The 26,937-nt window shown below is 46.5% G+C and overlaps 1 protein-coding gene across 1 annotated transcript; it reads right to left on the bottom strand.

Moving 5' to 3' along the window:
• Positions 1 to 16,708: 16,708 nt before the first annotated feature.
• On the bottom strand, positions 16,709 to 17,722 carry LOC119650818. The gene has a single exon (XM_038053954.1). The coding sequence runs from the start codon at positions 17,720 to 17,722 to the stop codon at positions 16,709 to 16,711; it is 1,014 nt and encodes a 337-aa protein (XP_037909882.1).
• Between the last annotated feature and the right edge of the window lie 9,215 nt (positions 17,723 to 26,937).

The raw sequence follows: 26,937 nt of genomic DNA, 5'->3' as shown, positions 1-26,937 counted from the left end.
CGGTCTAGGCCTGCCTTAATAAGGAACTCCAAACATCCCGATTTTGCGCCGAGGTCCACAAATTCGATATCCCTAAAAGCTGTCTTGCGTCCTGACCTACGCCAACGCTTCATCTTAGGCAGGGTCTGCCTCGTCTTATTTTTCTACCACAGATATTGTCCTTATAGACTTTCCGGGTGGGATCATCCTCATCCATACGGATTAAGTAACCCGCCCACCGTAACCTATTGAGCCGGATTTTATCCACAACCGGACGGTCATGGTATCGCTCATAGATTTCGTCATTGTGTAGGCTATTTCTATCAGTTCGGATAATTGAAGAGCTCTGTTCGGCTCCAATCGGCACATGAGTTTTAGCGCACATTAGGGTAATATTTACCTCGCCTTGTATATCTACTGTCTTAAGGAAGGCAACAGCGGCATATGTGGACTCTAAAGCGACGAAGTATCCAAGTAGCTCATTTCTTTTGTTCCCTGACTATTGAATTCATCGCGGTATCCGAATAGACTCCAATATTGAAAGGTTGGCTTCCAAGCGTTTCCATTGGTTCAAAAGCCCTTTCGCCTCTTCCAGCTAATTCCGAATTCCCATATTTTTTGCATTTAAATATTCGCACCAACGGCCATTGGAGCTAACCACTGCAAAGTACTAGTCTAGTGTCTTTGTATTCCATTGGAATCTAGTTTAACAACTCCAGACCGTTTCCTGCCCATTTACGTAGGGTAAAACCGCGACTTTAAATAGCTCCATCATCTGATCCATCAGATCACGCGCTTCCTCCTTCTTTTCGACCAAGCCAATTATCAAAGATCATCCACGTAAAAATCTCTTCGCAACCTTTACGCCGTAACGGGGAACCTTTCTCCGCAAGGAACGTTGTGGGAGGTTTGCCAAATGACATCGTTGTCAGCACATATTCCTGTATAAGGTTGTCCCTTGTCAGTCTATACAGCATCAGTTGGAAGTCGAACGGGGCTTAAATGCAAAATCGTTCAACGTCGGTATGTAAAAATTGAGAAATTGAAGCAAGCGGCCCGGACACCATGAACTTGAGAAGACCCCAAGCCGATGATAGAGGAAGGTAAAACACCTTCGAAATGATGACATGGATATAGCTGCTCCACAAGATGCGGTAATATCCAGAACAATCGGACACAGGGAATCGGAATGTGGGGACAAATTGCTAACCGCGATGAGACCTACACTGGACGCAGCAGACTCTTCTGTCAGTGGTAATGCGCGCAACAAGCGCGGGAGCAGCACTTAGTGGATAACGCTTTATTATGCTCCCCACTAGGGCATACATGCAAGCTTCTTGTCGGTCTAGGATCGGTGTACCGGGAGGTGAGCAAATCAGTGAGAGAGATCTCAACGAAGCTGGTCCTTACCATAAAAATGCCGTCATGAAGGGAGAGAAAGAAGAAGGCACATATGCAAGAGTTTCCCCAAGGATTACAAAATGTTCGAAGGACAATTTACGATCTTCCGAGAGTGCCTGTAGAAAAAATGCAGGAACTTGGAAAGAAGCCAAGAGATCAAGGTTTATGCGATAGCTTTCTATATTTGGAATGAACTGTTTTAAAGTTGCTTCAGCAGGTGATCCCAGCTTTGAGTTCTGGCGGTTGGCTCAAGTCTACTATTGTGAAAACCGAAGGAAATGCTGGATGTTCGATACCTGGCCCTCGAAGGAAGGCGGGGAACATCGTCTCCATGATAGTTGAACAGAAACCGGACATTGACTTGGGCTAAAGTTCAAGAATCGCCGGAAGGACAAATCAACAAACTTGGAGGGTTTCAGCTTGATGTTTGAACTGGACCAAAAAAGTCTGCAAGGGCTCAGGGACAGTCAGTATGGTATTTCACTTCTTAGAATAGATTGGAATTCAACCATATCGGAAAACTATAAGCATAATCTTCCTTTTAAGACCGAAGGACAATGATGGCCTTCGACACGCACAAAGCAGATCAAATTGTGGCATCTTCGGTGCGCTTGTTCACAATAGAACTGCCCGCGGAAGATAATGCATACAGTGTCCAAACCCCCGTACTGAACGGTCGAAAGTTCCTGAAGCGACTAAGGAGTCCTTTCGCGGTAGAAGATGAATTGAAAACTCTGAATAGCACACTTTTAGAGCGCTATGAAGAGTCGTGTCCTATTTCTCGAGGCTAAAGACGAATTAGAAACCTCTAGACTGTATAAGGCGCTTAAAACGGATGAGTCGGCTTAGTTGGACTCTCTCAGATAGCCGGTTCACGAATTCCAGACCGGAATCTATACAGACCCTCTTGGAATCCAGGAGAACAGGAGACAGAAATGGAAGGGGTAGAGTTGGCGGTTCTGGCAAACTTTCAACACGTAACACGTGTTACAAGGAGAATTGGAAGACTGCTGCTGTCATACTATCTTTTGAACACTTTAAAGCACCTTTTCGTTGGACAGGAAGTCGAGTGCAAAGGACCACTACTGTTTAAGTTCTCAGAGGCTATCTTTCCCCTCCACATCAAATGCAGATAGTCACACCCGCGAAACTTTCCGAGAACACCGCGTAGCTTCTTCACTGGTCTGCGCCAAGTTGGCGACTCACTCATCCGTCATCTTGGAATAATGCGTTCCACCACATTATGAATTCCAGCAATGGAATAGTCGCCCCTCCTTACTGTGTGACCTCCCCATTGCCAATTCTGACCTCTGAGCAACGCCTCCACGTTCTTTGTTCGAAATATTATTAGGCTACCGCATCCTGACCATATGTTGCTTATAATCGTTGATGAAAGGTTGGAGCTTTTGAGGAACAGTGGTTGTCACTTGCTACGTGTTACGCCCATATAACAATACCAAAATTTAATTTTCAGATTTTTAGACAAGATAGCGAATGCACACCTAGCGCTGTCAATGTAAGAAGTAATGTCAAGTCCGATACCACCGTTCGCAGAAGCAACGCTCCATAGATGATTAACGCCATCGATGCATTGCTTCTTAACGCAGATCAGGAAGCAGCTGACGTTGCCGATGAAGGGGGGGGGGGGGGTATTCAGGAATGGCCACTGCTCAGTGTAGAGGAACTGGAAGAACCGGTATTGTCCATGAAGGATCAAATAGCACTTTGATTTGATGGTATTCCAAGTGAAGTACTGAAACTTATATTCTAGTACAAGTTGGACTTACCACTCATTGCTAGCTCTTGCTAATATTGAGGGATTATTAAAAGACCGAGCCCTGCTCTACGAGACTCGAGAAAGACGGTGTAGCACATCAGAGCAGTCCAGGGGTCTATTCTTGGGCCTTTGGACCTTTGGAATGCTACGTAGGATAGTCTGCTATGACGTAAGATGCTTGATGAGGCGTATCTAATCGCGAATGATTTTGTGGCACTGATCGCTTTAGGCGCGGTCGAATAGCTCTGGACAAGCTGGGAATAGTAATGTGGCGAGTCAGTCTCCCTAACTCTGGAAAAAACCGAAGTGGTTGTCCAAAAAGAGGGTTCCTGTAGTCTCTCCTAATTCAGATGCAGTTCTGGACTTATGGAAGCATGCGGTATGCCCCACCGTAATGATAGATCCTAAGATGCGTTTCTTCGAGTAGATTCGGTTCCGGAGGAAAATGCATCGCAAGCGCCTAAGACAAGCACAACGATGATTGCATCGCCTCGGGGCCAGCGGTGATGGCAGTACCAGGAGATACTGCTAAAGAGCGGAGGTGCATATGTTATACCTCAGAAAAGGTGAATGAATGCTATTGCTTATGAAGAGAGACTCTCAGTTCATGGCTGCAATCCTGGGAAAAAGAACCGAGGCATAGACGAATTGCACATATCATCAAAGACTGGAAGTTGACTATCCTAACCAATCTGATCAGGGGGCATCGGTATTTTCTATATTATCTGCACGCAAATGGGAAACTACAGGTTCTCAATTGCATTTACTGCAAGAATGTGGTGGATGATGCCCGTGCCATTGCCAGGGCCTTTCGGCAGAAGGATGTCGAGGGTTTATGGACACAATTATTGAGAGAGCGAGGACATGTCGAGCAGAAAGGAAGGCTACATTAAAGGCAATCTTAAAGCGAAAAAGGGCGAGATGCAAAGGAAAGACAGCAGGGTAGTTGAGGTTTCCTAGACGGAACAGCGAGGTGTTTTGGCCGGTAGGCTGTGACGTGGGATTCGCGGCATTCGAAATTTATTTCGAATGTCGCGAATACCAGCGGACAGATGACGCCACCGGCGCTCTACTCAGTTCAGAACTCGCTACAAGAGTGAAGAACAGAGTAGGTGACGAAAAACGTCAGATAGGAAAAATAATAGTTGGTTGGCAGTCACGGTGAAAGGAAAGATTTTCGTGCAGAAAGAAAACAGTTACATATGGAAATCAGTATTATTTCTAATATCTCGGAGTTATAATAAGAGTAATTTATAATAAGAGTAATTTCTTGAAATTGTGTATTGAACTTTGCAACATACGAAATATATGTCAAAAACCTATTTCAAATAATAAAAGAATAAAAGGTTAAATACAAGCTCCTAAATTTGACTGAGAACTCTTATATTGGTGACCGCGGAGCGAACATCGCCCCATTAAAATACGTTTAGAATCAAACTGTCCCAGATTCTACCGAGGAACAAAGCGCAGAATAAGTTCTCAAATGGAAAGTCTATGGAAGATGGAGGAAGAAGTGCAGCTTTAAGAGGAAACGGTGCCAGCAAGATCCCGTGAACATGCACCAAAGTGCGTGAGAAGCCACCGCAGCCCTCGCCCTCAAGACCAGCGTCATCGTCGCAGGATTCGAAGCCCCCGCCCTCAAGACCAGCGTCATCGCCGCGGGATTCGAAGCCGCCGCCGTCAAGACCAGCGTCAACGCCATAGCCGCCGCCACAACCATCAACAACGGCGCGTTATTATTATTTATAATTTTATTAAAATTTTGTTGCATTAAAAAAGTGGTAACAATAAAAACAAAATTGCCGCAAGAGACGGCGTCGAGGCGTTTGCATCGTCATCTTTTCACTGACTCTCCGCTCTTTTAGCGAGTTTTTTGCTTTAGGGTGCGTCGTTGGTGTCGCTTTATTTTTTCGCTCGTACGTGCATTTGTGGGTTCGGCCTGCCATGTCGACTAGATCAGTTTCACCGCGTCTTCGCTTTAACACTCGCGTCGAAAAGAAGTTTTCTTTTTATTAGTCAAGATGTCGATCGACAACAAAGATGCGGCAGGCCCATCGGACCCGCAAGTGACCGCCCTCGCCGTACGCGTCCCTCCGTTTTGGCGGCGGAACCCCGAACTGTGGTTCGTGCATTTGGAAGCACAGTTCCAGATGTCCGGGATCACAGCGGACGCGACCCGTTTTAATCACGCGGTGGTCGGCCTGGACGAGGAGTCCATCGTGCTCGTGTCTGACGTAGTGAAGTCTGCTTCATATTCACTACTCAAGACTGAATTAATCAGGCGCCTGTCAGTAAGTGAGTCAGCAAAACTGGATCACTTGCTGGCAGGCCTAACGTTGGGAGATCGGACTCCCAGCCAATTGCTGCGCGAAATGAAGCAATTGGGTGGGAGTAAGATCGACGACGAGTTGATGAAGTCCCTTTGGCTGCGTCGGCTCCCGGAAGGTACCCAGGCGGTCCTCGCGTGTGTCTCAGGTTCCTTGGAGGCACTGGCAGCTGCGGCCGACAAAGTGCACGAGGTGCACGTACGCCCGACCATAGCGGCCGTTCAACAGCCATCGGACGAGGTGGGCGACTTAAGGCACGAAATAGCCGCCTTAATAGCCAGTGTGGCTGAGATGCAGGCGACGCTGGACGCTCAACGTTCGGGCGCCAGATGACGAGCTCACTCGCGGTTTGCCACTCGAAAAGAGCGATCAGGTAGCAGGTCGTCAGGACAGTCCACGGACCGAGGGATTTGGTGGTATCACCGCAGATTCGGCGATAAAGCCACCAAGTGTACTATCCCTTGCAAATTCACGCCTGCCGCAAAAAACTAGGTCCGCGGGGGTCCTGGCGACGGCCACCCAGAACGCAGTGCCACGTCGCCTAACAATTTACGACCCTCTCAGCAGGCGCAACGACCTAATCGATACTGGTGCGGAGGTTTCGGTTCTTCGTTTTCGTTGCGTTTCATCCTGGCGGATGTCAGCTTCCCCATACTAGGCGCAGACTTCCTGTGTCACTATGGATTGCTGGTAGACTTGCAAAACAAGTCTCTTATTGATTCCACGACCAACCTTAACTCGTCGGGACAAATGGTATCTCACCCAGGTAATAATCTTTCCATTCTTTTAGAAGACATTACCGCCTCTCGTGTTCGGGCACTTCTCCAAAAGTTCAGCCAGATTATTACCGAGTGTAGTTTCTCCAAACCAGTGAAGCACAATGTGCAGTACCACATTATCACTACTGGTTCCCTAATCTTCTCGAAGGTGCGTCCTCTACCATCCCAGAAACTGGCTTTTGCACGGAAAGAGTTTGAGCAACTCGTTCAACAGGGCCCTCAAACAGCTGTTGGTCTTCCCCACTGCATATGGCCCCTAAGCCAAACGGCGAATGGCACCCATGTGGGGATTACAGATAGGAGTCTGGCACTTTCACCTCTCTACCCAAAAACCTTATGTTCCCCAGCAAAATTGTAACCATACTGAGCGTATAAACTAGATAGAAAATGGTACTAGGCTAACTACGACGTATTCCTGTCAAACAACTTATATTTCAGGGGCATTAGCTGTCATTGTACAGATTTTTCTATGCACCTTGTCGGGATGTGTACCAAAACCAGAGTTAAAGAGAAATGAAACCATTGCGTTTTCAACCTGAAGGCAATCAAATTTGTTTACATACCAAGTATATGTCAATATTTCAGGAACCCTTTCTCAATGCTCTTCCAGTGAAGTGAAAAAAAAAATCCTTTACCTTGAAAATCGTGAAAACAAAGTTCAAAGGCTAGGAATCAAAAACGGAGCTGAAGAGGTTGTTTGAGCCCACATAGTCCTGGCTAGAAAGGTGTTGATAGAGCTAGTGGGTTAGTTTCTCCAATTCGAAATACCCAAAACCATTCTAATGTCCACTGGTCCTTCGATTTACCTGCAGCATAACTCAGGCGAATAAAATCGCTTGGGAAATAGAGCACCTGACGAATGGGCGGTCAAATATCATTTTCACGCGTGATTAAGCTCCTCAAGCAAAGCATCCTCCTGCTTCCCAACGTGAACTGTTTGGGAGCCATGCACACATTTTGTTTTGCTTGCTTGTGTTCAAATTGAATCTTCGCATTAGCCAAATCGCTCCAAGCCTCCATTCCCGAGAAATAACGTCCAACGATATTTTCAAGGTATTTGCATTCTCGGCAAACCGAAATGAAAACCATCGCCTGGTTTGACAAATATCACCTGGTAATAACAAAGCTAAACAACAGGCAGTGGAAATCCTGTGGAAAAACGCGAAAAAAGAAAAGGAAAAGGGTCGGGGACGAAAAATCGGGGAGCACATAACGAGAAAAGTTCTTAAAGAAAAAAATATGAATGCCTACAAGACGTATTTAATGTTGTGGAAAACAACGAGAGAGAACCTTTCAGATTGAATTTTCCATCGTGAAGATATTTTTCCATCCATTTTTTCTGACTATAGTACCCGCCGTAAATAGACGGGATCGATGAAGAATGAATGAATTGGGAAGGAGTGTCCTGAATTCAAGAATACAATTTCAGTGTGAGCCCCGGTTGTTTTTAGTGTTGTTGTACGAGTATATTCGGTGAAATTTTTCTTTGTATGAAGTAGAAGGGAATTTCCATCAAACTTATTGTTTTCAGGAAATGTCAGCACAAGATTAGATTGTTCGAGCGGATAATTGGTTCGCTTTTCCACTTTCCTCAGTGGTCCGGTTCAGTTTGGTAATGGCGAATGCTATTGAGAGAAGAGAAATGGAATATATCTTGTGGAATTTAGAAAAGAAATCAATATGATTCGAAAAAGAGGAAAAGGGTAGTCCTAGTGAAATGGCAATGGGTTGTTGGAGCGGACCATGACTCACAGCTAAAAAGGATTAAATGGGGATAGTTGATATTTGTTAAAAGATGTCCAAGTGCACACATGCATATGAAGATGTCGTTCTAAGCAAAATTGAAATAGAGGGAAGATTACCTCCTCAGGAAGATATATGGCACTTACATATTTTATAAGTATTGTAACAACTCCTGGAATTCAATATTCTGAAATTATGATAGTTTACGACCACGATATATCCTAAAAAATGCAGCGCGGGGTCAACAACAGAGAATCGATCTTGTCGCACAGTTGTTAGCTGCAAACATCTTAAAATAAAGCGAGTCGAAAACCTTAAAGCCGACTGCAAACCAAAACAAGGGGAAAATATAATCGGTACCATCAGCAAATTTACCAGGTGAAAGTCTTTCGAACAATTTGGAGCCACGCGTCAACAAGGACTCTGCTTCGGCTAAAGTAGAGAAAAAGGACGGACACAAAAGTGATCACGGCTGAATACGCTGATTATAAAATCAACAAGGGATCTGACATATGCGGAAATCTTGCGGAAAGGGAAAAGAGACAGTTCCCTCCTAGACCAGGGTCAAGACATGAATTGCATAATACGCACTCCTTCAGCTTAGGCCTGGGGGGAGTAAGTCTCGCGGTCTCCATAAGAAGATCGAGTCATCACTGAGCAAAGCAGTGGGGGTAAAGGTTAATCAGGGCTTGACTTCATTGAGTGTGAAAACCTAGAGCGAAGATCTGCGAAGGCCTAAAGACTCTGCTTGGGCTAGATCCAAGACCCAATGTGATAAGGCTACGTAATGCATATGTTGGAACTCAGGCAGCCACTATAGCCTTGCCATTTGAACGAGCGAGAAAGGCTATTGCGAAGAAAGCTATCGCGTCGCTTGAGTCAGCTGTCAACTGCGAACAATTGCGAGAACAGATATCGTCGAAAAAAGGTGCTTCAAATGCCTGGAATTTGGACATAGTTCTAGAAATCGCGGAAGATACGAAAAAGAAGGGCATATTGCCAAAGAATTTCACTCTCAACTACCTACTATGCAGAGAAACGTAGGAGAGTGACATTGACTATATCTCAGGCAGCTATAGATGTGCGGAGTTCAAGAAGGCGATTTCAATTTTCCGTAAATAAAAACCCTCTCCTTTTTCTTCAGCCGTTGTCCCGTTCACAAGCGGGGTCTGCTCGTCGTGATCGGTTTCGCCATTTGGCTCTATGGGGATTTAAAAACCTCTTGATTGTACCCAGATCAGGCATCTGGGTACAATCTCGAGGCTTTTAAATCCCCATCCAGCGTATCAAGCCACCGTTGTTTAGGCTTGCCTTTTGGTCGTTTACCATCGACTTCGATGTTTAGACCAATTTTAGTAAGCGAATTCTCGTTAGCGCGAATTGCGTGACCATACCATCGAATACGCCTCTCTCGCAATTTTCCCACGTTCAATGCAACTCCATAATGACCGCGGATATCCTCATTTTGTATGTGATCAAAACGTGTCACAGCACTAGTCCAACGCAACATCTTCGTCTCCATTACCGCAAGATGAAGACGTCGTTCATTGTCTTTTATAGTCGGCCAACACTCAGAACCATAGAGCGCGACAGGACGGACGACATTTTAGATTTAAGATATTCGTTGATACGTCGATCACAAAGAACACCAGTTGTGAAACGCCACTTCATCCAGGTTGCGTTAATGCGTGAAGCAATTTCATAACGCAGCTCTCCATTGGCTGATAGCGTTGACCCGAGGTATTTAAATCGCTCAGTTCTGGGCAGATCACTGCCGCTGACAGTGATTGTGCCTGTTAGATGGGGATCGGTCGTCAAAAATTCAGTTTTATTTAAATTCAATCTGAGACCGTGTTGCATGAGGTGATCATTCCATTTTTGAACAAGTTGCTCGATATCATTTTTGCTATCAGATGCTAGAAAAACGTCATCTGCATAAGGCAGTGTGTAGGGCGCTGAACGTTGGATGTCCCGTGTGACGGTGTCCATAACAAGAACAAAGAGGAGTGGTGATAGGGCGCTTCCTTGATGAACACCAATAGAGACACGAAACAGTTTTCATACGCCCGTCATACTTCGAACTTTACTTTTCGGATCCTGGTAGAGTAATTGAAATCAGCTGAATTTAAACCATTGCCAGGGCGAACCAACCTGAATCTGCACTACCGATATGAATAGGCGAGGCGGGAACTGCATGCATCCATCGCTAGCAGTAAAACTGAACACTTCAAGGGGTTGTGCAAGAAAACAGACTCCGAGCCATGGGGCGGCCTACATACAAGGCAGTCATGGTATCAATCAAGGGTAATCGCTCACCACCGACCACCAACTCTGATTTGCTGCGGGATATCTTATTAGTACTCTTTTCCCACATGTTTCGAGTGAATCGAACCTACTCACTGCCCAAATAGATCCCGATAAAATTCCCGAAGTAAACACTGAAGAAGTCCTGCAAGCCGCAGAGAAGATTGTGGAAAATGAAGCCCCAGTCTTAGGCGGCATTTCGAATAAAAGTCTGGTAGTGGGTATGGAAACAGTTCCAAGATGGTTCACAGAAATATTTACGACGAGCTTCAAAGAAGGTATGTTGCCACAGCAGTAATTATTGCTAATCCCGAAGCCTAATAAACCTTTGGATGATCCTTCGTCACATAGGCCTATATGCTTATTAAATGGTATCGGCAAACTTTTCGAACTGGTCATCTTCAATAGATTTCTACCGATCACAGAAAAGGAGAGGGGTTTCTCAGATAGGCGGTTCGGATTTCGAAAGCCAAATTGCAGAGGAAGCAATCTTGCGCGATTGGTACTCTCGGTGTGAATAACGCTTTCAATACTGAAAAATGGAGCAAAATAATTGCGAATTTAGCCAAATTAGGCGCTCCTAAATACCTGGTGCATACAGCTATAGAATTTCTCTGCGAGAAGCTATTGTGCTACGATACGGACCAAGGACCTAAGACATATAGAACATCCCATGTGGTTCCCATTAATCAATCCTCGGTCCTCTCCTGAGGATACTAGTTTTATGACAGAGTATCCAAAGGAGTGACAGTTATTGGCTTTGCAGACGACATCGGAGTGACTATCGTGGCCTAAGATATTAAGGAGATCGAGGTTCTCAAAAACGAGGCAATTTTTGAAATCAGATCTTGGCTGCAAGACGCTGGTCTGACGCTTGCAGAGCATAAATCCGATGTAGTTCTGATCACCAACTGGAAGAAGCAAACGTCGAACGGAATTGGCGAATACATCATACATCGAAAAAATCAAAAATTTGACTGACGGTTTCGTCCAGGGCAGAGGCAACTCATCAGATGCTGCCTCACCTCTGCCTCCGGAGCAGCGTGACCGTGCCAACAGGTGGAAAGGCGCTCCCTTGTACGTTGGACGAAACCGTCAGTCAAATTTTTGATTTTTTCGATTCTTAATGCTTGGGGTGCTACCCTCAAAACTAGGGATCCATGGACTAAAAAACGAGGGAGTAAGTTGCTCCTCATTTAGTCCGGTCCACCATCAAGTGGATGGGGACTTAGTATCCCGCAGATCCTAAACAACAGCCCAGCTTTAGTCTAGCTTAGACTACAACGACTGGCGTTTTAAGTCCAATATAACTCGCAACCTTGTCGTGTTTTTGCGATGATAAAAGGGAGCGTCTTTCCACCTGTTGGCACTTTCGGTCACGCTGCTCCTAGGGCAGAGGTGAGGCAGCGTCTGATGAGTTGCCTCTGCCCTGGACGAAACCGTCAGTCAAATTTTTGATTTTTCCGATTCTTAATGCTTGGGGTGCTACCCTCAAAACTAGGGATCCATGGACTAAAAAACGAGGGAGTAAGTTGCTCCTCATTTAATCCGGTCCACCATCAAGTGGATGGGGACTTAGGATCCCGCAGATCCTAAACAACATCATACATGTTCAGCCAACACTTAAATATCTAGGAGTTATGATTGACATAAAACTGAAATTCAAGCCGTATCTCGAGAATTTAGCAAAAAAAGGTTTCCGGAGGGGGTAACCTAATGTAGGTGGCCCTACGCAAATCCTTTGGCTCCTTACCTGGAGAGTTGTCAGCTCCATACTGCTTTATGCAGCTCCAGTCTGGGCATCGGCATTGAAGCTAGAAGCAAATAGGAGAAAATTCGCAGCCACATATAGTACAACATCAGACAAAGAAGCATGTGTGATGACAGGAATAGTCCTTATCGACATCTTGGCGAACGAGGGTCGACGCCTCAATGACCCTATGAACCTATACATTTGGCGAGTCCTGCACCTATCATCGACAATTAGCACGAAGTGAGTCTATTTCGGAGTGACAGGGATAATTCACCTGAAGGACGCTGGAATCGCAGGATTATTCCAGATGTCTCAAAATATATCAATCGAAGGCACGGTGGAATTGGCTACGAATTCCTCAATTCGAGGATTATGACTTGACTTGCTTATCGGCTTGATATCTGAATTCATCAGATAGCGCAGTTAGCGGTAATATTCTCATGCGAATAATGAAGTCCAAAAGTTGGCAGATGTCAATGTCTGGCAAGAAGAGTAGGAGAGGAAGTTTGCCCAGGTGTCGCAAATAAACACCTCAATAGATAAAAGGATAATACGGGGCCCACCTAAAATTATTCTAAGCTGTTTCCGTATAATTTTCAACCCGGGCCTGGATTTTTCTATATATCCCCCAAGGATGTTGAAACAAGTGAGAACAGAGTAAAGGGAATGACTTACTCTCATAAAAAATAACTGCCATAGGACTCAAACTCAGTTCGTTGAGATACGCTTGTCATGCCTCTATATTAGCCAGGCTCGGGAACGCTGGTATTTATTTCAGGTTTATTTGATCCATTGGAGCCACCTAAAAACCTGAAATACAAAGGTTTGAGTGCGTGAGTAGAGCTGGAAAGCTTATGGTCCGAGTACCCAAATGGAGATGGGAGATCTACGTTGGATCGCATCCTGGATGGACATTTCCCCTATCTCAGGCTTCAGGAGGCCTAGAGGTTAGGTCTAGGTTATTGTACGCTGAAGGGAAGCAAGAAGAAACTAATGCTTCTCACTTTCTTTGGCTTGAGGCCTGGTTTATTACTATCACTTCGTTTTTATACAAGAAATCTTATAACTAAGCAATTTACAATTTACTGGTTTACTGGTTTCGGGGTTTCTTGCGGGATTGATATGAGTGGTTTGCCAATCAACAAAATGCGCGGGGGTGAGTGCTTCCAGATCATTAACGTCGTCGCTGATGGGCATGAGTGGCCGACTATTAAGAACTGCTTCAATCTGGGTGAGAACCGTATACATTTCCTCCATTGTTAACAAGCTGTCACCGATTACTTTCTGCAGGTGCAGTTTGACTGACTTCACCCCAGCTTCCCATAATCCTCCGAAATGAGGACTGCTCGGGGGTATGAAGTGCCAGGTGATTTTGTCGTTAGCTACCGTGGACTGAACGGTTTTCATCATCTGCATGAACTGGTGTTTTATTTCTTTACTGGCTGTTACGAAATTTGTACCACAATCAGAATACAAATCCGAGCACAAACCGCGCCGGGACACAAATCGTTTGATTGCTGCAAGACACGCTTGTCCAGAGAGATCACTCACAACCTCCAAGTGAATGGCCTTGGTCTTCAAGCAGATAAAGAGTGCTATATAGGATTTCATCGTTTTAGCGCCTCTGCCTGATGACCATTTTAGTTGCATTGGTCCGGCAAAATCCAGTCCGCAGGTTTTGAAGGCTCTTCCAGGGGTGACTCGTGCTTCAGGTAACGCTCCCATTAACTGTTCTCCTGGCTTTGCGTTTGATTTAAAACAGGTTATGCATTTATGGATGCATGTTTTTACCAATTTGGAAGACTGCAATATCCAGTACTGTCTTCTGATTGCTGCTTGGGTTACTTGATTGCCTCCATGCAAAGTGCGCAAATGGTATGCTCTTACGATCAATTCGGACAACTTGCAGTCAGGACTTAGAATCACTGGATGCTTACGATCGTCCGATAATAGTGAGTGTCGCAGTCTTCCGCCCACCCTGAGGATCCCCTCAGAATCAGTGAACGATGCCAGCTGGTATAATTTTGAAGTAGCTGGAACTGGTTGTCCCTTGTCCAACCTTTCTATCTCATCTTTGAAAGATAGTGCTTGGGATAGCCGTACACATGCCATTTCAGCATTGTTGAGTTCTGAAGTTGTCAGGATTGCAGGTTTTGCAATAGTTGGTGACTTAAAGCGAAAGTAATATGCCACAATTCTAGTCAGTTTTGCGAAGTCGGAGTACCTCCCCAGTATACTATCGTCGAAAGTGAACTTCGCAATCTTCGCAACTTTGCAGGAGGTCTTAGGCTTCCTCTCAAGTGTCGTGGTAATGTCAATTGCCCTTGACGAGTAGTTGATTGGTTTGAGTTGCAGCCACTCGGGTCCGTTACACCACAAGTCGCTTTTGAGGAGCTGAGAAGCAGTCACTCCCCGTGATGCTATGTCCGCCGGGTTCCACTCTGTATCGACGTGTCTCCATTAACTAGAGTTGCTCGTAGCCTGGATTTCGCTCACCCTATTTGCGACGAACGTTTTCCACCTGGCTGGGTGATCACTCAACCAAGCGAGGACAATGGTCGAATCCGTCCAGTAAAATTCAGCTGTGTCGGCAGGGAATTCGCAGGCTTGCTTCACGTGTTTCATCAATCTGCATAGTAGGACGGCACCGTTCAATTCTAGCCGGGGTACTGACTGTACCTTTAAAGGTGCCACTTTCGATTTCGATGTTAATATGTTCGCAGATACCGTGCCATCCGGATGTACGTAAATCACCGCTGCAAAAGCTGCCATTGACGCGTCGCAGAAACCATGGAGTTCTACCTTGCAGCGATCAGACGTCTGTATGTATCGTGATATTTGAAGTTGTGATAACGCTGGCCACTTCTTCTTGTAGGTCAGCCACTCGATTTTCAACTGGTCAGGTACGGGCTTATCCCAATCCAGTTTCTGTAGCCACAACCTTTGGATAAATATCTTGCTAACTATTATGATGGGCTGGATCCAACCAAGCGGATCGAATAATCTTGCAGCATTGGATGTAATTATTCGTTTCGTAACTGGCTCGTTCGCTGAGATGTAAGGCAGTTTCACTTTAAAGGTGAATATTTCGTCTCTAGGAATCCATTGTAAACCCAATGTCTTGACGGTATTCTCTAGATTGATGTTGACTACGTCAGACGTTTCCCGGTCAGCGGTGAACCTCCTCATAATTCGTGGACCATTTGCAAATGTTAAATCCAGTTTTTTGAGAACGGTCACGATATCGTTTTGTAATTTCGCTGCACCTTCTATGGTCGAGGATCCGGTTAGCAGGTCATCTACATAGAAGTCCTTTTTGAAACTTTCACTTGGTGTTGGTGACGTGAATTGCTCGTCTTCAGCGACCTGTTGTAGTGTACTTGTTGCTTGGAAGGGAGCACTGGCGGTGCCAGAAGTTACTGTGTTTAGCCGGTAGTGCTTTATTGGACCTTGGGGTTTTGGTCTCCAAACAATTCGCAGTAAGTCGCAGTCTCGACTGTCGACGAGTATCTGTCGGTACATCTTCTCAATGTCGGCAGCCAATGCGTATTTATGCCTCCTCCATCGCAGCAATATTTCAAAAATGGTGTATTGCGTATTTGGTCCCACCATTAGGATATCGTTCAACGAGGTGCTGGAGAACGTTTTATGGGACGCATTGAATACGACGCGAACTTTCGTAGTTGTGCTGTCCTCTCTAACCACAGCATGATGTGGCAAGTAGTATGAGTGTTTGCAAAAAATTTCTGCGGACGGGACCTCGCTCATATGTCCCAATTCCAGATATTCCTTTAGGAATGCATTGTACTGCGCTTTGAGCTCTGGATTCCGTTCGAGTTTTGTCTCTGTCTGGCGAAGGCGTATGACAGCGTCTTTTAATGACGGATGCAGCATGATCGAGGGGTTCATGTCAGGCTTAATCGGCAGTCTGACTATGTATCGGCCTGACGTTGGATCCCTCTTAGTAGTTCGGATGAACTGCCTCTCGCAGTCTGCTTCCTCTTGGGTGAGGATTCGCTCTTGTGGCAACTCTTCCTGTTCCCATAATTTTCGTATGTCAGCATCTAGCTGTTCGATGCTAACCATACTGATGGAAGGTTCTGCTGCTCGTGTTACTTGGTTGACAGGCCCGGACAGGATCCAACCGATTTTGGTTTTTTGAGCCAAAACTTTGGTATGCTTTATCCGGATTACGACCTTTTCCAATAGATCGCCATAAACGTCAGCACCCAGGAGGACGTCGATCTTCCCCGGAATGTGATACGATGAATCACCTAAGTCCTCCTGTCTCAATTCAGCTGTCTTACATGGTGTCTTGGACTGGGGAATCTTGTCTGTTATATGGTTTGCTACGACAAGAGATAAGTTGAAACACCTTGTTGACCATTTCTCTTTGCATTGAGCAGATATCGCTCCCTTGCTGCTCGTTGAATGGCTCCCGATGCCGCTGATTGTCAGATTTATCGCTCGACGTGGTAGCCGTAAGAGTTGCTTCACTGATGAACGAACGCTGGGACCCTTGATCGACCAATGCACGCAAAAGAATGAACGTTCCTTGGCTGTTCTTTACTCGAATCCTTGCTGTAGCCAATAGAACAGCTGTAATGTCGACGCCACTGTTGATAGCATTCAGCGATGAGACTTGTTATTTTGGATTCGGCAAAGCTGAAGATGCAGCTCTATTCGACGATGCTTGGTGTAACATTGAGTTATGCTTTTTTTCACACAGTTTGCACCCTTTGCGTGATGGGCAGTTCCTGGCTGCATGAACCTCGTGCAAGCAATTGTAGCCCAACCGCAAAGATGCTACCAACTCTCGTCGTCTGGCTATGTCTGATTTCAGAAATGTGTCGCATTGGGAAATTCGATGATCGCCCTGGCATACTCGGCAGACGGCTCCCGTTGCTTGTGCTGAGTGTACCCCTACTTTCACCGTCTTGCGTTGGGTAATCTGCACTGCTTCCAGTATTGTGAACCGTTGATGCAAGAAGATCGTGAATTGATTCAAAGTTGGTATCTCGTTCGAAGAACCAATAAATTTCTGCCATTCAGAATTACTTTCATTGTCTAATTTTTGTTGCAGGATGTACACCATGATTAGGTTGACTAAATCTGGTCCCAATGATTCAGTATTGGCACGGAATTGCTCAGTCGTGTCCAATATGCGCTTGATACATATCGGACTAGCTGGAGTGCTGGTCGGTAAACTCCATATGCCCTTCATGTAGACATTCCCGATGGCCCTCTTATTGTTGTATCGTCCCTTCAGTAACTTCCATGCTGGCGCATAATTAGTCTCTGTTAGAGTGAGGTGGCGTATCAATTGTTCTGCCTTGCCGTTGACCGACGCACGAAGATACTGAAGCTTTTGTACACCACTTAATTTGTTGTTGTCCTGCACCATGACCTTGAATAAGTCATGGAATGCTGCCCACTGAGTGTAGTCGCCGCCGTAGCTGGATATTTTAATCCTTTCCAGCCTTACTACGTTTTCGCCTGCATCTGGGGCCTCTTGAACTGCTGGACGTTGACTGCTCTCCGCAGCTATGTAACCGGCAATGTTTTGACGGAATACCACCGAACATTCTCCCCAGGCATCCTCGACCTCCTCGTACTCTTTCATGTACTGCGCAAGCAGTACGGCATCCTGAGCCCTCATGGCCTTCACCCTTCCGTGCAAGGCTTCGCAGTTCGCCCATGCTCGCTTTAGCGTCTCATCTCGGTATTGAAAATATTGTAGGTTGTATCGCGTCCTCGAATGCTATTATGTTGACATTGTAATTGATTTGAGCGAAAGTAGACCAATGTATCGATGCACTTATTAATTTTAGCTTACTACTTACATAGTTCTTTTTGTGTGATTCGAACAGTATTTGTTTTGCTTGGGAAAATCTTTATTTTTTTCTGAATCATTTGGAACTTAAAAACTCGATTCTTTCGCAAGAAATCACCTCGTGCGGAATTTGGCCAAAGATCCACAGACGTTCAACAAGAAAAACTGGAAACTGATGCTACGTTTTTTTACTGGAAATGTTCAAAAATCTGAAACCTTCGTAATCGAAAACACTCAAGAGCACATACCCACCACGTCCTTTGTGTACCAGCTTTTTACTTCAACTCCCCAAATTTCCGCTTAACTGCAACAATCTATTTCTAATCTCGGTCTTGGAATGCGAAAATGAAATTCATCACTCGTAGTAATAACAACACCATCTGGCTATTTCAGCTCTATAAACATGCTTAAAAAAGACTTCTCCATTGCCTATATGGAGCCGCTAAGCAAAAGTGCATCCGATGGCATGCATTTAGGAGAAAAATACAATGCAATACAATACAAAATATATCGATCAATTTACTTTGCACAAGGAGGGGGTTGGGATTTTACGGTTGCTGGAATCTTGGAATTTCGAACTTTTTGATGAAAATTTCAAGGAAAAATTAGTTAGATCATTTAAGTTGGTATTTAAACGATGTGAATTTTTGGATACGCGGAGTGGGATTTGAGAGAATTGAATAAAAAAAAATTATGTTATAGAAGAAAGGAGTGTCACAAACATTAAATATATCCTTGCCTCGAGTGTGTGAAATTTCCCCTATCAAATCAATACCCAGGACAGGAGACATCTCAAATCTTAATAATTGAACTTATATGAAAAGTTGAGTCCTTACAAAATGACAGCTATCACAGGGTTACACACCTAGTAATATTGGGAATTTTTCTGCTTGTTTAAATGAGTGTTATTTTCAAGAAGTTTATCGACGCACACACACCTTTCTTTTATGTTAACATATCAAATGTAAACTACCCTTTGAGGCACCTTCTAGAATAGCAGGGAGGACACCCCATCCTCGGTTGTACAAAACTACAATTTCAACTGTGGATAACTTTGTTTGTACTGATCCTTTCCTGAGCAGTCGAATTCAGGTCCAAATCCAACGTTCTCAGTGTTTTCAAAACAGCAAAAGCCAAGTCGTAGAAGATACAAAATTAATCCGACTCACGGAAAATATGAGTAAAGTTTAACTAGTGTCGGAGGATTCACCCAGTCAAGTCGTTAGTCAAATCCTGAAATCGTATCACTACTGAAAAGTTCCACTTGTGCAAATCGTCCTTTCGAGATACTATTCCTCGGCAAGCAGTTAAAGGGTTCCTTTTCTATCCGAAAATAACTGGGCAAGTAGTATCGTTATCATTTTGGAGTGCAGCTACAAAGTTGGATACCACCAGAAATTTGAAACACGAAGGCACAGGGAAAGCTGATAATCAGATAAACTGCAAATGTTTCGAATGGAATAATGGCGTGTTTACTGCAGCCCAGCGATAGCTTCCATTCGAAGTTGCCGCAAGTGAATATGAGAGTTGTGCAAAATGATATGTACATGAATGGATCTGATAACGCTTTCCTGAAGTTTTGGATTTGACATTACTGAGTGGTATGTGGTTAATTGCAGCAGGTACTGGAAATCCTACTCCGATGTCAACATAATCCCTTTCTGCGGTGGCAGAGACTTCTTGTTCAAGGAAGAATGTTTTGATTAATTAGAAGATACTTCTCCGCTTAATAGGTTGGACAATTTGCAGAATGCAGAATAAGAAAAATGATTTTTTTCGGAGCTGTCATGATCTCGGACGATCCTACTTAAAAAGCGTAGAGGCTTTGGTGGTGATGAATGGTGTAAAGTTACTGGGAAGGTCCGTCGTGATTTCGAGACCTAGTTGGTCACAATACACTTTCTTCTCCATGCACGTATGTATTTCCATTCAGGGTTGCTACTGTGGAGAATGGGAACCGTCTTGTCAACTAACAAGATGTCAGGCTTATTATTTGGAATACGGCAATTAGTTTAGACTTGCGGGTCGCAATACAGACCGGAAGCAGAACTGTCAAGTACTGCCTGGAATTGATGTCAGTAAAGCCGAGATGTTCCTGTGAGCAGCCAATGCTTGTATGCAAGGTTCGATGGATCATCTTACATGTTTTGCTTGCCCATGTATTGAATTGCCGTCGTAACACGATACCAAATAATTCAGCATCTGTAACGTCGAACAACAGATTCTACACTGGTCGTTCTTCACCCGCTCTCTAATAATCAGCCTTTTATAAGCCGGGAGAGAGAACACGGATGCTAATTGATATACATAAACCCCTCCTTATTAGCAAAGAGCTGTCCAGCACACAGCTACCTGTTCGACAAATGGAATTCGTCAAATAGCTGCCAGAGGTAATTTACGAGTTTACCGTGCATTACCTTCGACTTCCATTCATTGATCCGCTTTTTGGACTGATTTCACCTTACTCGCAGGGTTGACAGATCGATCATTTAAGTTAAGTAAAATCAGCCCTATAAGAAGTCGCGTGCAATGCACTGCAGTCCAGGAAAAATGGGTACATGGACCCACTTGGTGGTGATTAATCAGACTTCCACCGCACCTCTGCCCTCGATGTCACAATGTACCTTCATCCGCCGCGTGTCACAATATAAGTGCTGCATTCTGTACTTGGGCATGGTAGTCCGGATCCATCACTGGACGTTTCCCAGATCAGTCTTCGTCCAGGGCAACATTCCGAATGGACAAATCAGTGAAGGGATAGCGTATAAGTTCAGTGCACTCATTTTATTTTTCCCCGAGAGATTTCAGCACCAGCTTCACACGCCGATAGGCGAGCATCCTTCAAATTCTCAATTCAGGCATAGGTTCATTGCAGAATTCCTAGGTAGTTGTAAAAATCTGTCTCGGTCATAGCCAGGATATGGAGGTCACTAGCGCTATGCCAGGCATGTGGCTCATGATGACCTATACAGATGACTTAAATTCCACACTTGTTCAAACAAAATGGTCATCAGTAGCATCATGCAACTTTATGTCATCTAAGTACATCAAATGTGACAGTTCGTACTTAGCACGTAGGATATTTTGATTACAAAGCTGTGGCTCCAGCATCATTTGGTAGCCATGAAAGGGAGTTCAGTGCCATACAAAACCAAAAAGGATATAATGAGTCCCGTTGGAAGATGCCTCTCTGTACCCGGATGGGCCCTTAGGCGTTGACATCCTTAGATGAAAGCATTGACAAGGTGGATGCGCCACTTAGTTTTGGATCAATACGATGTAGCCGTAGGCCCACTAGCTGGGTATTCTCGATTCTGACAAAAGCCTTGACGCAATTCATATAGCAAATAAAAAGATTCCTTTGGCTTCTAGTTGCCTATCCTAGCCTAACTACCGCGCATATAATAAGTTGCCCTTTGTAAGTTCTTGATTCCACTCGACACTACTTCGAAGTATACACTGACCCTGTCATTAATAATGGGTAGGTAGGTAGGTAGGTATCAGTGGCCGCTCCGAGGAGCCCAATTAGCGCTTTGGTGCGCCGTTTTGATGCCACAAACTCCCAAGACCGTGACTGTTGTTATAGGAACAGGGAAGCGGAGTCCAGCTGGCTCGGATCCTCAGAGCCAGCCCGTAGCATTCACGAACGAAAGCAGCTCTCCGACCCTGTAACTAGAAATCTCACCGAGGTCCCCAAAGAATGGTTTACCCAGTGTCCGCAGCCTGACTCGAGCTAGAGCCGGGCAATCGCAGAGAAAGTGCATGAGGGTTTCCCTTCCTTCTCCGCAGCTTCGGCAATGCGAGTTGTAGGGTAAGCCGAGCCTAGCGGCATGGTCCCCTATGGGCCAGTGCCCCGTGCAGACCGCCGTAATCTTGAATGCATTTGCACGCGTCTGGCACAGGAGCTCTCGTGATCGGGCTATGTTATAAGCGGGCCAAATTCTCCTTGATTTGGCACAGCTTGTAAGCCTTCGCCATCTCAGGCCCGCGGCTGCTAGGTAGTGCGAGTAGACTCGGCCCCCGACAGCCACCAGCGGAACACCGACTGTGTTCCCCGAGGGACTGCCAAGAGCAGAGCCTTGCCTGGCAAATCTGTCAGCCCGCTCATTCCCTTCTATGTTCCTATGCCCGGGAACCCAGAGGAGAGTGATCTTGAGCGTGCCGCCCAGATGGTTGAGCGTGTCTCTGCACTGCCCCACCAACCGGGAAGATGTCGTCGTTGAGTACAAGGCCTTGATGGCCGCTTGGCTGTCGGTCAGAATGGCTATGTTACGCTTGGGACTCGAATCATGCTCCAGCCATCGACAGACTTCCAATATCGCCAGTACTTCCGCCTGGAATACACTGGTGAAACCTGGGAGACCATACGACTTGGATACACCGTGTGTATTCGAGAAAATCCCCGCGCCGACTCCATAGGCCATCTTTGATCCGTCCGTAAAGAATACCGTGTCATAGTCTTGCAACACGCCGCCGGTCTTCCACTTTGCCCTGGTTGGAAGGTCCACAGCAAAGTTTCTCGTGAAGTTCAGCTTGCGTGTGACATAGTCCGTGGGGGATGCCCAGATTTCTCGAGGTATTTCATCTAGAATGTTGCTGTGGCCATAGGATTTCGCTGCCCAGCATCCGGACTCACGCAGTCTTACGGCACTGCACGCTGCAACATATTTGATGTGGAGGTCAAGGGGGAGGAGATGCAGGAGTACATTGAGAGCATCTGCCGGGCAAGACTGCAGAGCCCCCGTAGCACCTGCACACGCGGTTCTTTGAATCCTATTAAGCTTCGTTCTATTGTATTTCTTCTTCAAAGCCTGCCACCATACAATAGATCCGTACGTCAGGGTCGGACGCACTACAGCGGTGTACATCCAGAGAACCATCCTCGGCTGGAGACCCCATTTCCTGGCAAAGGTTCTCTTACAGGCATAGAAGGCTATACAGGCCTTCTTAACCCTCAGTTCTATGTTCAACCTCCAATTTAGCTTAGGATCCAGGATTACACCCAAATACTTCACATTAGAGGAAAGAACCAATCTTTGTTCATTCAGCCGTGGTAGATGGAATTCAGGTATCCTTGTCTTGGTGGTGAATAGCATCAGTTGCGTTTTGGTTGGGTTTATGCTGAGTCCGCATCTTGCGGCCCACAGGCACACCTTTCGCAACGCTCCTTCCATAATGTCGCTCATAATGGACAGAAACATCCCAGATACTAGTATCACCAAGTCGTCGGCATACGCCACCACCTTCACCCCGCTGCTGTCTAATGTACGTAAAATTTTGTCCATTACTATTAACCAGAGCACCGGTGAGATAGCACCACCCTGGGGCGTGCCTCTGTTCACAGCTCAGGTCAAGTGGTTGCCTCCCAGATCGGATTGGATTATCCTGGTACTCAGCATGGATATAATCCAATGCGTGAGATACCCCTCCAATCCAATACCGGTCAAGGCTTCCTTGATGGCGTTGGTACTGACGTTGTTGAAGGCTCCTTCTATATCCAAGAAGGCAGCAAGGGTATACTGCTTGTACTGCAGCGACCGCTCAACCGTGCCAATTACCTCGTGGAGGGCGGTTTCTGTGGATTTTCCTTTGCTGGGACTTGGAGAAAGGCGTTCTCTCCATAATCGTCCTTAAGTGAATGTCCAGGACGCGTTCTAGGGTCTTCAGCACGAAAGAGGTCAGGCTGATTGGTCGAAAGTCCTTCGCGGACTCATGACCGCGCCTGCCCGCTTTCGGTATGAAAACCACCCGTGCGCGCCTCCAGGACTGCGGTACGTATCCTAAAGTGATGCAGCTCCGGTAAATCTCAACAAGCCACGGCACAACCCTTTCCTGCTGCTTCTGTAGCATGACTGGCATTATGCCATCTGGGCCCGGAGATTTGTATGCGGAGAAGCTGTTTATAGCCCAGCCGATCCTATCCCCGGTAATTACCGATTTGATAGTCTCGCACAGCTGGGGTTGCCGCAAACCCTCCAAGCGAGGTTCTGATTCACAGTCCTCCTCGCTGGAGGGAAAGTGCGTTTGCACCAGCAGCTCCAAGGTTTCACTAGAAGATTCCGTCCAGGAGCCTTCCGACTTTTTAAGGAAGGATGGACTCTTATGTTCCTTGGACAGAATCTTATTGAGCCTCGCGGATTCACTAGTGCTTTCAATGTTCTGACAATAGTCTAGCCAAGACCGCCTCTTGGCGGTCCTGATGGCCGACTTGTACTTCTTTAGGCAGTCCTTGTATGGCTGCCAGTATTTTTGCCTGTAGCAGATGTTGAAGATTTCTCTGGTCAACTTCCTGAGACTAGAGAGATCTTCGTTCCACCACGGTGGCAGGGTCTTTTTGCTGTACTTAGCAGGGCACGAGACTTTGAAGGCGGTATCAAAAGCCTTCTCCAGAGCCCCGACCTTTGACTCCAGTTCGTCTGTCGTGCCAATCCTACCAATTTGCGCACCGGAGAGTTTGTTCTTAATTACCTGACCAAACTTTCTCCAGTCGATCCTCCTGGGGTCTCTAAAGGGCTTGGGGACCTCTGCGGCGAGATCTAGACTGAAGAGTATCCAACTGTGGTCAGAGAAGGATCTCTGGTCAGACACTCTCCAGTCCTCCACCCTAAGAATCCCGTTGTCGGTTATTAGGGTGATATCAAGGACCTCTTCCCAACCGTCACAGTTCTCCGAGCAGGGGAAATGAAAGGTTGGTGTACTGCCCCTGTTACACACCGATAAATTTGAAGTAATAATAAAATCAAAGAATGACTCACCCCTTTCGTTGATTTCAGAGCTGCCCCAAAGCGTATGCCTTGCATTTGCGTCGCAGCCTATCAGCAGGTTGGCTTTCTTTGGTGTTATGGTGTTCATCAGATGTTGTAGTTCTTGTGGCGGAGCTGATCGGTCGTGAGCCATGTACGCCGAGGAAATATACACGTTCTCTGCCCCCACCTGCTCCAGCTTGACCACAACTAGGTCACTGGAACTCAGGTCCGGGCACAGAAAAGCGTGCAGACTCTTCCTCGCAAGAATACATGCTCTAGGTTTAGCCTGATCAGCGTCTCCTGTGCTGTGGAATAGATTAAAATATTTGTTTTGGAGCCCTTTGATGGTTCGGTCGCTTCCGACCCAGGGCTCCTGTATTAATGCGATGTCGATGTCTTCCTCTAAGAGGAAGACGAGCAGATTAGCCGAGGCACACTTCGAGTGCTGCAGATTTATCTGCGTTACCCTCAGCATGATCTGCTTTCGTGGGGGGTTCGACAGCCCCCGTCGGACCGTCGATCGTCATCTCCTCCAACAGCTCGTTGGCGGCGTCGATTAGGTCAAGGTCGTCGTCCGGTTTTGCGGAGCGGAACACTTTTACTTTGGCATACCTGACTCCGAACCACACTTTGTAATCGGCCTTTTTCAGTGCCTCCAGGCACTCCTCGTTTATGCGGAGTAGTACGGGCTGGCTGTTTATCTGAGGTTCCTCCTCCTTTATAACAACCCAGTCGTCCATGGGAATCCCGTGGTTGTGAAGGCGCAGGAAATGGACCAGCTTGTCCTTCTCCATGCGGATCTTCGGCAACCAAATGCGAGCGACCGGTCTCCTGGGAATCTCGTCGTAAGGGATAGTCTTGAGCTTAACGCCCTCCCAAGCGTCGCTGATCTTAGCGACGCACGAGCCGAGAAAATCCTTAGAGAACTGGTCCATGCAAGCTATTACGTGGAACCCACGGACCACATGAGATGAATCAAAGTGGGGAGTGAGTCCCGGGTGTTTGCCTCCGATTTCCACGAGATGTTCATAGACCATGCCCGACAGCCTAGCCTCAACACTGGTCCACACCTCCAGCGTTAGTTTGCCGCTAGCAGAATTGCCATCCGCCAGCGCCACCCATAAGTGACTCCTGGCCACATCGCTGAAGGTCTTCGCAGTACGTGGCCCACCGGCTGACGGTTGCTGAACAATTTCCTTCGTATGTTGCTTGGCGTCTGCGCTCTTGCCCACTCTACTCCGCTTTTTATCTTGTTCGACCTCGTCTTGAGATCGGTTACGTTTTAGAGCGATGGGCTTCGCCTTCTGTTCGTCAGCCCGGCGTTTGCTGTTGTATTCATCAACAATCGCCTGGTATTTAGCGAGGTCTTTTTCATCCCGCTCGTCGACAGTACCGGCCTCCTTATTCTTGGCAATCTTGCCGAGAATATGCATGGCCTTCTGGTACTGACTCTTGAGCAGGACACCCGTGGACCTTCGCTTCTTAGCCGGTTTCCGGCGATTCTTGTCGGTTTTCGTTTTCGAGGGATCCCCCGACGCTGAGGGCTTCGGGTCAGGAGTACTATGTCTGGTACTCGCTACACCCAGCCTGACGGCAGTGGATTCCAGGCTAGAATCCACTAGTCCGTCTGACGCCTCGCTCCGGGAGGTCCCTGCGGTTGGTTTCAGCATAACGGTGCTACGGCTGGCACCGAGTGTACTGCTCTCGACGGCCACTGTCTCCTGGCTGGAGGCCAGCAGCTCGTCCTCCGATGATGCGCCTGGCATCATCGCCTCCTCTTCTATCGTCATTTTGGTTTTTTTATTATTAATTGAGTCCATGTCTTGGTCCCACGAGTAGTCCGGGAAGAATGTCCACCCTGGCTGGCCCGGCCACCAGGGTAAGGGTCTTATTTGAAACTGAAGGTGCCCAAGTTATTCAGAGTTCGCATACTAAAGACCAAGCTCCCCATTGGCCACGCAGCCCTCGGCGTATACTGTTCCACCTTGGCTTGGGGTCCTATTAGCACCTTCTCCGATGCAGGGAGGATGATCCCCGGGCTGTTACTTCAGTCCATCCCCCCGCCAGATCTACTTGCCCCTAACACATGACCAGCAGACAAGCAGATCCTCGTCAGTTGGATGGGCCTACTCCCAGCCCGGCCCTACACACTCTTGGCCCGCCCGAAGACGGTTTCCAGCGGCCACCACGCGGAGGTCGTGTGAGGACTTGCCTAATTACGCAACTTTAACCTGAAGCATAATCAGACCAGGCCGCCATAATGGACTTCATTAATTTATAGCGGGTTGGTAAGGA

Source organism: Hermetia illucens, chromosome 3, assembly GCF_905115235.1.
Source record: "Hermetia illucens chromosome 3, iHerIll2.2.curated.20191125, whole genome shotgun sequence".
NCBI classification, from domain to species: domain Eukaryota; kingdom Metazoa; phylum Arthropoda; class Insecta; order Diptera; family Stratiomyidae; genus Hermetia; species Hermetia illucens.
The sequence above is the reverse complement of the archived record's forward strand: the minus strand, read 5'-3'. Positions and strand labels throughout refer to the sequence as shown.